At 47.3% G+C, this 13,104-nt stretch overlaps 1 protein-coding gene across 2 annotated transcripts in view; it reads right to left on the bottom strand.

The window, feature by feature from the left end:
* Nucleotides 1-8,370: 8,370 nt before the first annotated feature.
* Nucleotides 8,371-13,104, bottom strand: part of RCOR1 (REST corepressor 1) — an 85,566-nt gene continuing 80,832 nt past the window's right edge. For both annotated transcript variants that reach the window (XM_061998023.1, XM_061998022.1), the window contains one exon: nt 8,371-12,811. In XM_061998023.1, the coding sequence (XP_061854007.1) occupies nt 12,770-12,811 (42 nt within the window). In that variant the 3' untranslated portion in view covers nt 8,371-12,769. The remainder of the gene's footprint in view (nt 12,812-13,104) is intronic.

The raw sequence follows: 13,104 nt of genomic DNA on the forward strand, positions 1-13,104 counted from the left end.
CCCTGCAGAGATGGGAGCCAGGCTGGTGCTCACAGGGTGCAGAGGTCAGCAGGTGGGTTCTGAGATGGTTCAGGGCTATTGGAAGCCTGAGTGGTGGGATAACCCCCACAAAACATGGCTGTGGGCTTTCTGGCCTTCAAAACCTACAAGAATTCATCCCACTCAATCATTTCTCTATTACTACATGCATGGGTGCTTCATGCATCCCAGCACAGCTTGTGCCTCCCCCTCAAATCGTACTCATCCACATTTGTCTTCAGAGATAACCCCAAAACAGACCATTTGTGATTCACAGCTTATTCAAGCAGTTCCCAATCCTTTGGACAAGGTATTGCTTAGGTTGTCAGCTGACAAGATTCTTCACTTTTCAGAGCCACTGGGAGGGAACACCTTCCCCATGCTCCCCTCCTCAGAGCTTTACCAACTCTGGCCAAAGCCAGGCTGGAGGTGGCACCTGGCACTCCTGCACTGCACAGAGACTGTTGAGAAACAGTTGGTAAAGAAAGACAACCCAACTCAAAGCTTCACAGCAATAAAGAACACGGCACACCTGTCCCTCAGCTCTGCTCATGAGTAATTCCCTTTGCTGCCTCATTTCCAGGACTTGGTTAAGAGCTGATTTCTAGCCCTACCACACAGCCTGGGCTGAAGCACCCACCTGCCTGCTCCTCCTGGCCAGAAACCATCCCCTGCAGAAACAAACCCTGTTGGCTTGAGGCTCTGAGCTGCTCCCTGCACCCATGGCACAGCCTACCCAGTGCCTCCCTCCTTTCCACCCCCAAGGACTTGCACCCCTTCCCTCCAGCCCATCACTCCTGCCGTTGCCATGCTGCAGCTGCAGCTTTACCACTGAACAAGGAGCATTTTCAACAGTAGATTTTAGCACCTTGGCATGGCCAGAGAAATCCTGACTCACAGCAAGCTTCCCAAAGGGTGAAGTGAGGGGGGTAAGGAAGAAGAAGTGCAAGGACAGATCCATGCCCCTTCCTCCTGTGGGGGCTACAGTTCCTTCCACAGCTCCTGCCGTGGGCAATATTTAAGGCAGCAGCACACACATTTCCCAGCTTCCAGCCACAAGCACATGGCTTCCAAAGGCTCCAAGCATTCATCAAACACTTTGGGACACACAGTCTTCACATCCTCATTTACTTAAATGACATGTTACTTTGTCTCTGCAGCTGAGACACCTCAACAGCTGAACACAAATCACAAACTAAATCCCATGGGAATAATTAGTAGCCGAAAAATGAACTGAGCCGAGCTGGAGCCACCCAGGCAAGTGGCCCGTGGGGTCTGACTACAAAACAACTCATTTAGAAGCAAAACAGTCAACACACTCAAGACATTTGGGCAGTGTTCTCCAAGGCTCCAGCCTTTCTATAAAAACAACCTGGCTGTCACGAAAACCAGATCTGGTGATGCACAGCCAGGTCCCACGTGGAAAGCAGACCAAGCTGCTGAGCCATTACTCAGAGGTAGGAGCATGGCAGGTGTCCCAAGCCCCAACTCCCCCACAGGCTGTGATGGTGTTTCCACTATTCCCAACGTAGGTTAGAGGGACTTTTTGTTGATTTCTTAACGCCCACACTGGTGTGTGGCTGGAGCACAGCCCAACACTCTTGTTGATGTGTATAATATCAAGACATTTTTCTTCTGCTCTCCAACTTCCATCCCTGGTTAGGAGTTTCCAGAAAGACCTGCTGTGAATACCATCACTGTCAAAGTGCAAGCCAGCACCAAGGGCAACCCCCTTCTAGCACCAGAGAAATTGGGCATTCACAAAGCAAATCCACACTGACATCTCTCTCCAGCAGCTTCTTGCCTCCAACCAATGACCCATCCCTCCAGCCTGCTGCTCAAACACCACCTCAGTCTCTGCAGGGCCACGCTCACCACCACATGCAGCTCCCCAAGCCAGCCCCCTCCCTACCAACACCAAAGATGACTTCCCAAGGCAAAACCAACCCTTTGCTACCAGACACCGCCTCTCAAAGATCTCTTGTGCAACATCTTTGAGTGCACTGCCTAAAATGACATTCTGGAGCCTCTGGTAGCCATGTATCACAAGGATTAGGAAATGCCCTTCTGCTTTAGGTATGGGATTGCTTTGTGCAACACTAACCAAGAGCTTTACCTCCCACACACCCTCAGGTTGGCAAACCAAGCCCCAGCTAGGCGTTATGCTAGGACTTACTTCTCCATAGGAAGGACATCTTGACACTTCTGATGTGCAGACAGGGCTGCTGTCACACTGAGGTGAGCAGTCCTTACCCTGAGCTCCCAGGTGAGTCAATGCTTTGGCAGAAATAAGCAGGAAGGATCCTTTTGCTCCTCCTCCACGAGCACATTAACAACAGGCAGCGGTGCTCTCGAGTTTCCCCACGTGGCCAGAAGTTGTTTGAAGGTTCTGAATTTTTAAGCAAAGCATTCTCCTGAGTGTTCCCAAGGCATTAGGTAAACATTACACTTTTTAGTAAAACGTTAAAGCATTGTGAACCATCCCAATTACTCGGCTCTCATTCCTACAGCACTGCGACCTCTCTGTCCCAGGAGGCTGGAGAAACAAGACTCAGCTACTAAATGAAAAAATGAACCTTTAGAAGAGAGATGACTCCACTGGCCTTTCAGTAACCTTCAAATGCAACACCACCAACATAATGTAGAAACCCTCTGTCTTGTTTTCTTCTCACATCAGAGCGAAGCCAAAGCACCGCAGGAGGACAGCAACCTGGACCACATCCAAGTGTGAAGGCACTGCCCTCTTGTTAACACATATTCCCAGGAAAATCCTGGAGGTTCATCAGCTTGATCCAGGAAACTACCATCTCCAGTAAAGGCAGAGTTTCCTGGAAGCAACATCACTCCCTCCTCCAAGTCCTCAGAACAGGCTGAGGGACCAACAAGGAAGCAATTCAGAGGTGTGAGATGCTCTCTCGAGCCGATACCGTGATGCTGAAATCTTGCTGCTCCCCACAGTGTGCTGACACGTCCCTTCATTAGCAAGGCACATCTTTCCTTGTCAAGCTTCTGCTTGGCCTGAGACACTAATGAGAGGCTGGCAGCTAATCATTTATAACTGCATTTGCTCCAACGTTCTGAAGTGATTTACTGTCCCCCTGGTCCAGCTCTCACCGCAGACTACATAAAGCACCTAACAAGGCTTTGGGTTAAGCTCCCTAATCTAGGCAGCACACACCTGAGAGCAGTGAAGAGCAAGTCACTTCATAGTTACTCATTATGAAGCTTTCTTCAGGATGCTGGATTGTGAGCCACAAGTCTGGAGCTCTGGGCAGATCTCCACTACTCACTGCTAACAACGCATGAAAAGCAAAACCAGGAGGAAGAGGAATTGCCCACCCATGCCTCGGGCTAAAGGCATTGTTCCTAACCAATTGCTTGACTAGTGGATCTTTGTGTGCATAGCACAATCCTCCCAAATCGTTTTTCTGCTGCTAAACCCCACTGTGGTTCTGGGCCAAGCATTGAAAGGCAAAGCCAGAGGCTGCTAGTGCTGGAGCACAGACACGGGCGTTGTTTGCTGCCCCAGCACAGCGTGGTGCTGAACCCAGGGCTGAGTAACTGCAGAAACTGCCATCTTGATGCAAATAACTTCCAAAGGAGAACTTGATTAAGCTCAAGAGTTACCTTCTCTGAATATTTGTACCTGTGAGGCTTGATGGTGCAAGGAGGAGAGAAGCAGCCACGCAGCAGAAGGGAAGCAGCTTAAAGGAGAACATTCAATTCACTGCCTTTGGGGTTGGCTTCGGGTTTTAGTTCATAGTTGAGTTTATTCTTCTAAGGGAGGACATTAACAGCTCAACTTACAGATCATTGATGCAAATGTACTTCTGGCACCAGAAGAGCTGTCCCTGAAGAGGCTAAAAGTGACAGAAAATACTCAGGAATAACATTCTGGGCATGAGTAAGTGATGACACTTCTTACCTGAGCTGCCTCTTCAAGAGAGATGGGACACAGCAGCCAAAAGAATGGCACTTGGCTCCACTGAGGATCTCCCCTACCCTCCAAATACTGGTACATTGCTAGAGTATTTAAAAGGTACCAAACCACAGGGCAGCTGCTTCTGTCACCAGAGAAGCCTGGGGAAACTCAACATGCAGTAGCTATTGAAACTGAACCAAAAGCCCCTGAGCTAGCCTTTCCTCTAAGGAGCCCAGTTTATCTTATTAGAGGAAAGAGAAAACATAAATAAGCCAACACAAAACCCCCAAACCAAGCCAGCAGGGATGTCTGGGAATCTGCTGGTGCCCCAGTGAATGCCCTTCCCTCGCAGCAGCAGTGAGGCCCTGGGGCTGGCACTGGCAGAATTAGCAGCTACTGCAGCCCAGTGGCAGGTAGCCTGGCTGCTGCAGGCTGTGCTCCAAGGCTGGCACGGCAATGGGAGCCAGGCAGAGCTGCTTCAGACCAGCTTCTATACCCAGAAAAGCACAGGTAAAAATCCAGACCTCAGTGTCACAACTTTTACTTGGCCAAAGGCATCTCTCAGTCTCCTGCTATCCCAAAGGCCACTTTTATCCCACCCTGCAGAACATCGCCATGGACCTGACAGCTCCAAGGAGCCTTCCCTTCCCAGCTCTCCCCCACAGATCTGTCCATCTGCAGCTTCATCCTGCTGCAAGCTCAGGCTCAAAATGCACTGTCAGCACACTCCTAGAACCTCATCTCCATCTTTCATACCAGAGAGGTGTTTGGCCTCTGCAACACACTGGCCAGCTGCAGGCAGCCAGGTGCCAGACCAAGGGAAGCCTATGGATGCAATCAGAAGTAGGAATGACTCCTAGAGCCACCTTCCACCAGAAACTGGCCTTGCCAACAGCAGAAATCCCTGATTCAACACCACTGCTCTCCTGGAGAAAGAAAAGCAGCAGGCAGTAAGGGTGGAGCCAACTGGCAAACCAGAGCTTGCCCAAGCAGCAGGACCTGGGAAGACTCTTCTGTCATATGGACTTCTGCATATTTCAGTGCTTAGGCTTAATGGAGAGATTTGTTCTCAAGCCTGGAAGAATCACCTCCCCAAGGTTAAGGATAGACTAGAACCCAACCCAGTTTTTCTCCCATTGACACTGTCTTGAGCTTCATGGCACCCAGGGGGGTGCAGGTTAACAGAGAAGAGGCATGACCACAGCCCTTCTTCCAGCTGCACGAGCAAGCTGAGCTCACTGCACGCATCCCTTTCATTTCCATCTGCTGAGGCAGACCTGCCTCTTCCAGAGAACACAATCAGGCACAATACCCCAGAGAAGTGTCTCAAAGCACTAGCACAACGGCATCAATGTCTCCTTGTCCAGCTGGAAGCACAGTGCCCAGTGCTGCAGTGAGGGTCGAAGCCCTTGGGGTTAAGCTCCACGGGCACTAGTGTGGTTAATGCCCAGCTTCCACAACCCAGACAGAGCTCGAGGCTCTGCCTAGGAGGAGGGAAATAAGCACTTTCAGGATGTAACACATTAGATCCATTTTCAACATCTAATTTTGTCTTAAATTAATTATACCCTGGAAAAGCTCATTTCTCTCCCAGGGATTGTGGACGGCAAGCTCAGGCAGCGAGAACCTCGGAGGGATCCTGCACCTTGTGATTGGCTAGGCAGGCACAACTCTTTCTCTGGCAAACCCACTGAGCCCATTCTTCTGCTTTATTAATTCACCTCATTCTCCTCTCCATCATGACTTATTCTACACCTTGAATACACGAGGCAGTAGCAAGAAGGCTGCAGCTGCCTACATCTCCTATTCATCATTTTCTTTTCGAACTCAGCTCGGTTTTGTCAGTCACATCGTAGCATCTTTCATTTTAAGAGCTTATTCAGGTCTTCCAAAGACATACAGCTTCGTATGTGCTAGGTGCCAGACAAGTTCTATCTGCTCCTCCAAAGTGGGCAGATGGGGAAAAGCTCCTCCCAGGTCACATGCACGTGTTTTATTTCCCTCATGCCACACGCCTGCTCCTGTTCCAAACTGCCTTCGTGAAAAACAACCCAAGTGTGCAGAAGCAGAAGCAACACCTCAGCCTCTCCCTCCCTCTCATCTCTGCTGGAAACAAAGAGAAGTCACCATGATGTGTGTCAGCTCTTCTCTTATTGCCATTTCCTCTTCTCCCCAGTGAAAATTCCTTGGGTGGTCAGTGATTTTCCCCACCTTACACATCCCTGCCCTTTGCTGCCCTCGTTAGGCCAGGCCTGCAGCCCTCTTCCCTGCAACCCCCTCCCTTGCAGGAGGGGAAACTTCCAGGTCAATTCTCCATCTTTTATCCAAGTTCAGACCTCCTGTGTGCTACTGGTCACCAAGCCTTTCTGGGTGACTTCAGAAACTCATCCCCTTCATGTTCTACAGTAACTCCCTGCCCAGCATTGCTGCAGCAAAGGCAAACAGCTCCTCCAGCACCAGCCCTCGGCTGAGTTTGAGGGGAGGTGTATTTTTGTGTGGGGGGGTTTTTTGTTTGCATGGTTGGGGTTTTCTGTTTGGTTTTGCATCCACACACTCACATGTTGTTTACTGAAAGGTAAGATGAGAAATTACATTTGCTCTGATGATTATGGATAAGCCAGAGCACGGTTTAGAGGGGAATGAGATAATAGGTTTGATATCCAGTTCTCTCTCAAACATCACACTCTGCCTTTCAGATTGGGAGTTGCTTTATGAAAGAAAATCCATGCTTATACTGTCATTTCATAAAGCTGAAACTTGGGGATTAGATTAAGATCTCAGCACACAAAACAGCACCAACACTGAATCCTTCCCTTTCAGCCTGAACTGCAGCTCGTATCGCAGCCTGCAAGGCAGCTCCTCTCCTCAGGGAGAAGTGCTCAGTGCTGCTGTGTTCTTCACACCCTGCAGCTTGCAGAGATAGGACAGGCCCAGAAGACACATGCACATGTTCTGAAAACTAAGGTCTTCCCATACACACGTATTCCTGCTCTTAGTTAAGCTTAATTAAGGTCTGACCTTACAGTCTAAACCACAGATGTCGGGGGAGTGCTGATGCCTTAGGACTGTAACACTGCAAGTTATCAGATATCAATTTGCTCATGTAGGAAATGGGCTATGAGGAATACTGAAATACAGCATTTTCACTCCATTCAGCATTACTCACTCAACACAGCATTCCCATTTATAAATACACCTCCTTACAAGGTAGAAACATAGAACCCGTGGGCTTAAAAACATTAGTAGCATTACCACTACTTTACCTTTGCTTCTGGACTCCTTGGGAGAGTCCTCAGGTGTGCATTTGGGCAGAGGCAATCCCAATTTCCTCATCTGCTTCTGCTCCCGTTTGCATTGAAGGTTAAGGGCTGGAAGATCTTCAAGAGTCAAACAGCTCCACTAAAAAAATCCCCAGATTGGTACCTTACACCACCAGGAAAATAATCAAGACTCTTTCCAGTAAGGAATCGCCCTCAACCCTTAAAAGTCTCTGCTTCCTAAACCCAAGACTGTCTCCCTCTCCAGCTCCCTTGCTTTACAGCATAGAAAGGGGAATAATTCCTGCCCTGCATACACTACAGCACCAGAAACCACCAAGGTGCCTTGCTGGGTTAGTTCTGCTGCATGCAACACACACCAGCAAAGCTGAAACTCCTTGTCATCTGTCTTGTGCTCAAACCCACTCACAAAGCCCTGCTGGTACCCTGCCTTTGAATCTACCACCATCAAAGCAGTTTCTCCCAAACTGTCCTGTAACATCTCAGCTGTGCCTCTGCATTTAGCTCTTGGTTGCAGCCTGCATGTGAAGACAGAAGATGATCTTCCTGAAAATCCAAAGGTTCAGCACCAGCACAACACCTCCTGCCACTTGGAGCACGTGTGATAACAACATCTAGAGGCTGCTGAGCTGCAAGGGTAAAAGTTGCCATCTCCTATGTATTTTAATCCCATTTCTCTCATTGCAGAACAAAGAGAACAAAACTAACATGCTGTTTGCACACAGCAGAAGGCAGTTGGTTCTTCAGGTCCTCATGACACCATCAGCCGGTCTCCATCACTACTCTACAAGCTAGACTCGGGCTCTACTCCTTCAAGAGCAGGCAGCATCCCAGTCCCCGACACAAGAGCTGGCTCCCGTGCCAGCGGGACTGCAGAGCACGCAGCGGCGTGGCCAGGGGAAGGAAAGCAGACAAAAAAGCAGCACCATCAAAAAGGAGCAGCAGCCTCTCCAGGACCACTGGCACAAATTGCATCAGGCAGCTCCAGCTGGTCCCAGAGGCTTCCCAAGCGAGCAGGGGCTCTGCCACGGACTCAAGCGGCGCTTTAAGCTCTGCTCCAGCAATGGTGGCACCCAGAAGAGAGGGGGCAAAGCCCAGCTGGCCCTTCCTCACCTTTGAAAGGTAGGTGATCCATTACCAGAACCACATCAATAACGTTTTACTACGTGTTTTATTACATCAATGGCTTGAAAAACTTTTTTATTTGATGTCAGCAAACATTGGAAATCATAGAAAAATGAATCACGTAGGATTTCACAAAGGAATCGACCCCACTAGAGTTCCTCATACAGTAAAAGAATCCAAAACCCAAATGTTACTTTTCAGTGGCTAAGCAACTTTATAATGCTATGAACATTCATCACAGTAAGTGTGCTGAATAATAGAAAACAGGCAAAAAAGACATTGAAAATATTACTTACAACAGCATTATTACAACATACTTCCTTTAAAACCCCGACGAGTATTTTATCACTTCAAAAGCTATACAGCATTTCCATTATATTTGCAAACTTAACCTTATACATCTTTTAAAATCTTGAAAAAACTTCTTTTAAGCAATCTATAAGCAGTTAACAAAGTTGATAAAATCTACATAATGGAATACTATACACTCCAGTATAAATTTTATCTTAGGAGAATATGAATGTAAACACTCAGTATTATACAACATGCATAGACTATACTGACCTTCCATCTTCTGAACTGTAACTTTCACTGCAATTGTGCTTTACTATCAACAGGAAAAAGCCTCATTAATCCAGGGAGTGGCAGAAAACTATTTGCTTTAGGGGCATTGCACAAGATCACCTAGAGTCTGACGTGCTGAAGACAAGCTGGAGCTAACGAAAAAGGAGTCATTTGCCTCTTTTATTTTTTTCCCCCTCTGTTTTGTAAGGAGTAAAACATCAAACCACTGATTGCTGAAAGGCTAGGTATCACTGGAGAGAGATTTGAAGAAACCCACGATCAGAATAAAACCTCCTGCGATATTTTTGCACTTCGTGGACTTTGGGGGGTGTTGGGGGGGAAGAGATTTCTGTTCACAAATCCAGTGACCAAGTTAGTGTAATGCACTGTTTGGCTCATATTTGGTGTGCAAGAATACCAACAGCATGGCAGCGAGTCAGAGAGTAACAACTGAAATTTAAAGTGACAATGAGCATATTTTAATACACAATGTGTCAGGTGTGTTTGGACAGGCAAGAACAACGGTCGTCGGGACGTTGCTTTAAGAGAAGGAGAGCTTCACTCTTGTATTAACTACTGAAAAAGTCTTCTGGTGGATGTTTATGGGGTTCTGCTGGTTGCAAACTTGCAAAAATACATTAGGGATTCATTATCCCCCATTGGTATCAAATACATCAAGGCAACCAGTGTGGTTGCACCACCAGTTATGGCTACCACGGTCTTAAAAGCATCTGGTTGTACATTGTTGCTATACTGTTAAGCACAACTGAGGCATGTATTTTTTTTGTTTTCCCTTGGTTATTGGGTTATGTTACAAAAATTGATCACTGTTTCCAACCAGTTAAACACCAATATTCAAGTAACAAGGTTGTTTGAATGGATAAGCAAAAATAAAACCCCAGAAGTTACCTAGCACTTTACACAGCTACATACAAATTAAATAGAACAAATGAAATTTGCTTATGCATATGCAATACACTTTTATATCTTTAAGATCTCTAAACCTAAAACTTAAACTATCATTTTCTTTAATCATACCATATTTTGCACAATAACTTATACTCAGGAGAAATAACTTCCCGTTTTCCACAAAATATATATAATTATGACATTCACATTGATAGTTTCAGAAACAAAATTGAAGTGAATCTTCTACCTTATGCAGTTAATCTTTGTGGACCCTTCTAATCAGAATGCAACCAGTTGATGTTATGTAATGCTTGACCCATTTCACAAAGGAGAGGGTCTTTACCTAAACAGGAACAAACCATTTAAACTTTCCGAAGCTGAAATGATTTTAATCGCATTTAAAAACGTAAAAGAGAATATAAAACAACTAAAGGTTTAAAATACAGTGCTATTATATTGGATGTATCAGCTACAATAAGATAACAGTCAACTGAAAAGTAATTAAACAACTTTTTTCTTCCTAATGTCATGGATTAGACACGTTTCTCCCTGCCCCTTGGGGATGAAGCCAAAACACAACTTTTCTGATCGTAGGATGGACAGATTTGAGGGCAAAAACCAACGAAAAGGTCCTCCCAGGTAACTTAACTCACCAGCAGAAGCCTCTCCTGATGAGTTTCACCAGTTGGAACCCACTGGTGAGGACCTGGCTCCACAGATTGGTACCAGCAGGAGGTTTAATACTAGGGTACTTCTAAAGAGCAGCATTGCTTTACACCACAGCTGTCAGCTGAACTCACAGCGCTACCTGACCGCCTGTAATCCTAATCCACGCTGGCTAACAACTAGTGTCCTTTCCCACACAAGGCTCACAGCTAGCCCAGGACCAAAGGAACATCTTGCAGGGCCACCCACCAGAGCTGCCAGTTCACATCAACAGCTGCAGAGATGCTGCCACAAATGTGGCGTTTCAGGTTGCCAACAGAGGATCAGGAATAGCTCCCTTCCATCCTCCCCTCACCGCAATGGATCTCTCTGGAGCTACCAGAATGAAACAGCTGCAAAGTGCCTCAAACAGGCCCTTCTGGGGCTCCATACTCTAGCTTGGCCTCAGTAACGCTTATCTGCTCCCTCTGCCTGTGTGCTGTTGCTCCATTTCTGATGTTGGCTCACACGAGGCCCAAGGAGGACACCCCTCAGTGGTCCATGAGGCTGCCTCGGGTTGGGTCTGCACTGCCCGAGCTGTGGTCACAGCTGGCTCTGAGAACCGTCTGGCATTAGCCTGCCTCCCTGAGGTACAGGGAACTGAGCCACAGCAGCACACAGGCACACCACAGCCCAGCAGCTCCCACATCAGCACCAAGTTCAGGGCTAGAGCCTGAGCTGCAGGCCAGGCCAGGGACAGCTCATTTCAGGTTGTGTGAGGAGAGGCCAGTGCCGTACATTGTGCTGTGTGCCACTGCAGCTCGAACCCTCTGTAGAGGAAGGGAGGCAAAGAAGGTCCTTTACTCTACCTGCAAAGACACCTGGTGATTTCTTTCAACATGATTAACCATTTTTAAATGCTTTGTGACTAGTGTTATTTTGCAGCTTTCCACCAGACAAGAAGTAATACTGCTGCTTCTAGCTCTACTCAGCAGTCAGCAGCCACCCTGGTTAAGATGCAAAGGCCTCGTACGGGACTTCAAAGAACAGCTCTCATTCAAGCCTGATGGACAGGCCACAGCACAGGTCATCTGAGCAGAGGGCTGGGGGTTGGAAAGCTGCGTGCACCAAGTGTTTGGAAAAGCACCTCTGAGATTTTCAATTGCATATTTTGGTTCAGAACACGAAAGCCATGTGTGCTTCAGAAGGGTTCAAGTGGCCAATGAAATTAACCTAGTTCTTCTCCAGTCAACTTCTGAAAAGACCAAAAAAAACTGACACCTTAGGGCTGAATTTTGTGCTCCAGCCCTCGTCCGGGCTTGCGGTGGGAGAAGCAGCCTGTCTTTGGCAAACAGCGCTCTGAAGAGGAATGAGACACCGGGACAGAGAGTGACCTATGGTAGCCAAATGTAAAAAGGCACATATTCCAAAAGGAGAGGCACCAGAGAAAGTTGTTTTGACTTAATCCCACAGAGGATCAGGAAAAAGAAAGTTGTGTAGCACTCACTTAACTTGTTACAATGCAAATGCTGGATGCCAGGGGTTAAATAGCGTATCACTTCCAGGTTACCTATTCCCTTTTGCACTAAATAAAAGCCATTAAAATACACAGGAATAAAAGGCTCAATTAGGGAGCTTTCTATGAAGCAAGAACACACAAACACAGTGGAAAGAATTGCACAGACCAGAAGTGTGATGAGTTCCATTTACAACCTCGGACTGACCAAACCTCAGCAATAGCATTTCCTATCGCTTGGTGTTAGCTCAGGATCGCTTGTGAACGTGCCCTGTGGCTTCAGAGCAAACCTGCCACCGCTGGTATGTGCACAGGCCTCTCCTTTATAGAAAGCTCACTAACAATAGTGTCATCATCAGAATACACAGGAAGCAGAGACCATAAGGCCATGCAGCAATACTTATACCCTACGGACCAAGTATTCTAAGAACTCCTAAAGGTGTCGAGTTAACTGTGGGGCTGGCTAAGGAGCTCCTTGTTTTGCAGGTTGGTCAAAATGTACAGACAGGTGTTACTGGTTCTAGAAATCCCCATGCTTAAGCAGGACGTTGATGAAATGGAGAGCTGAGCTACCTGGATGCTTGTGAAAGAAAGTGGAGGCAGTATGGAGGAATGAGGGGGAGATTAAGGCAGATGTAGCACAGGACTGGAAGCGTTTGCCTTTGTGGTTTTTTTTTGGTAATAGCTGCTTGTCCACAGATATGATGCAGATGGCTGTCTGAGGTTTGCTAATACCTGATATCCTGGATAACACAGTAGTCAACACAAATTGTTCTAGGCTACAGCACCTTCTCACGAAGCAGATGCATATCTGACATCAAGAACAGAAGTAGCCTGGAGGGAAGGGGGAGGGGGGAGAAAAAGGAGATGTTTAGTTTAAAAATGAATACACATTGGCTTTCTTGCATCTCCAAACTTCACCCCAGAGGCACGGTACTGAAAGCCACAGCACGGACACGTGGAGGAATGGCAGCGGCTTCCCCCGCTCTCAGCCACGCCGGGACTCCTCGGGAGTGTAAACATACAAGAAACAAAGACCAGAGCTGAGGCTGCTTTAGCATCATCAGTCTCACCACCTCCCCTCAAAAATAAAACCAAACCAGAAAAGGGAACTGTGGCCACTCGCT

The sequence above is a fragment of the Colius striatus genome, chromosome 6 (genome assembly GCF_028858725.1).
Source record: "Colius striatus isolate bColStr4 chromosome 6, bColStr4.1.hap1, whole genome shotgun sequence".
NCBI classification, from domain to species: Eukaryota; Metazoa; Chordata; class Aves; order Coliiformes; family Coliidae; genus Colius; species Colius striatus.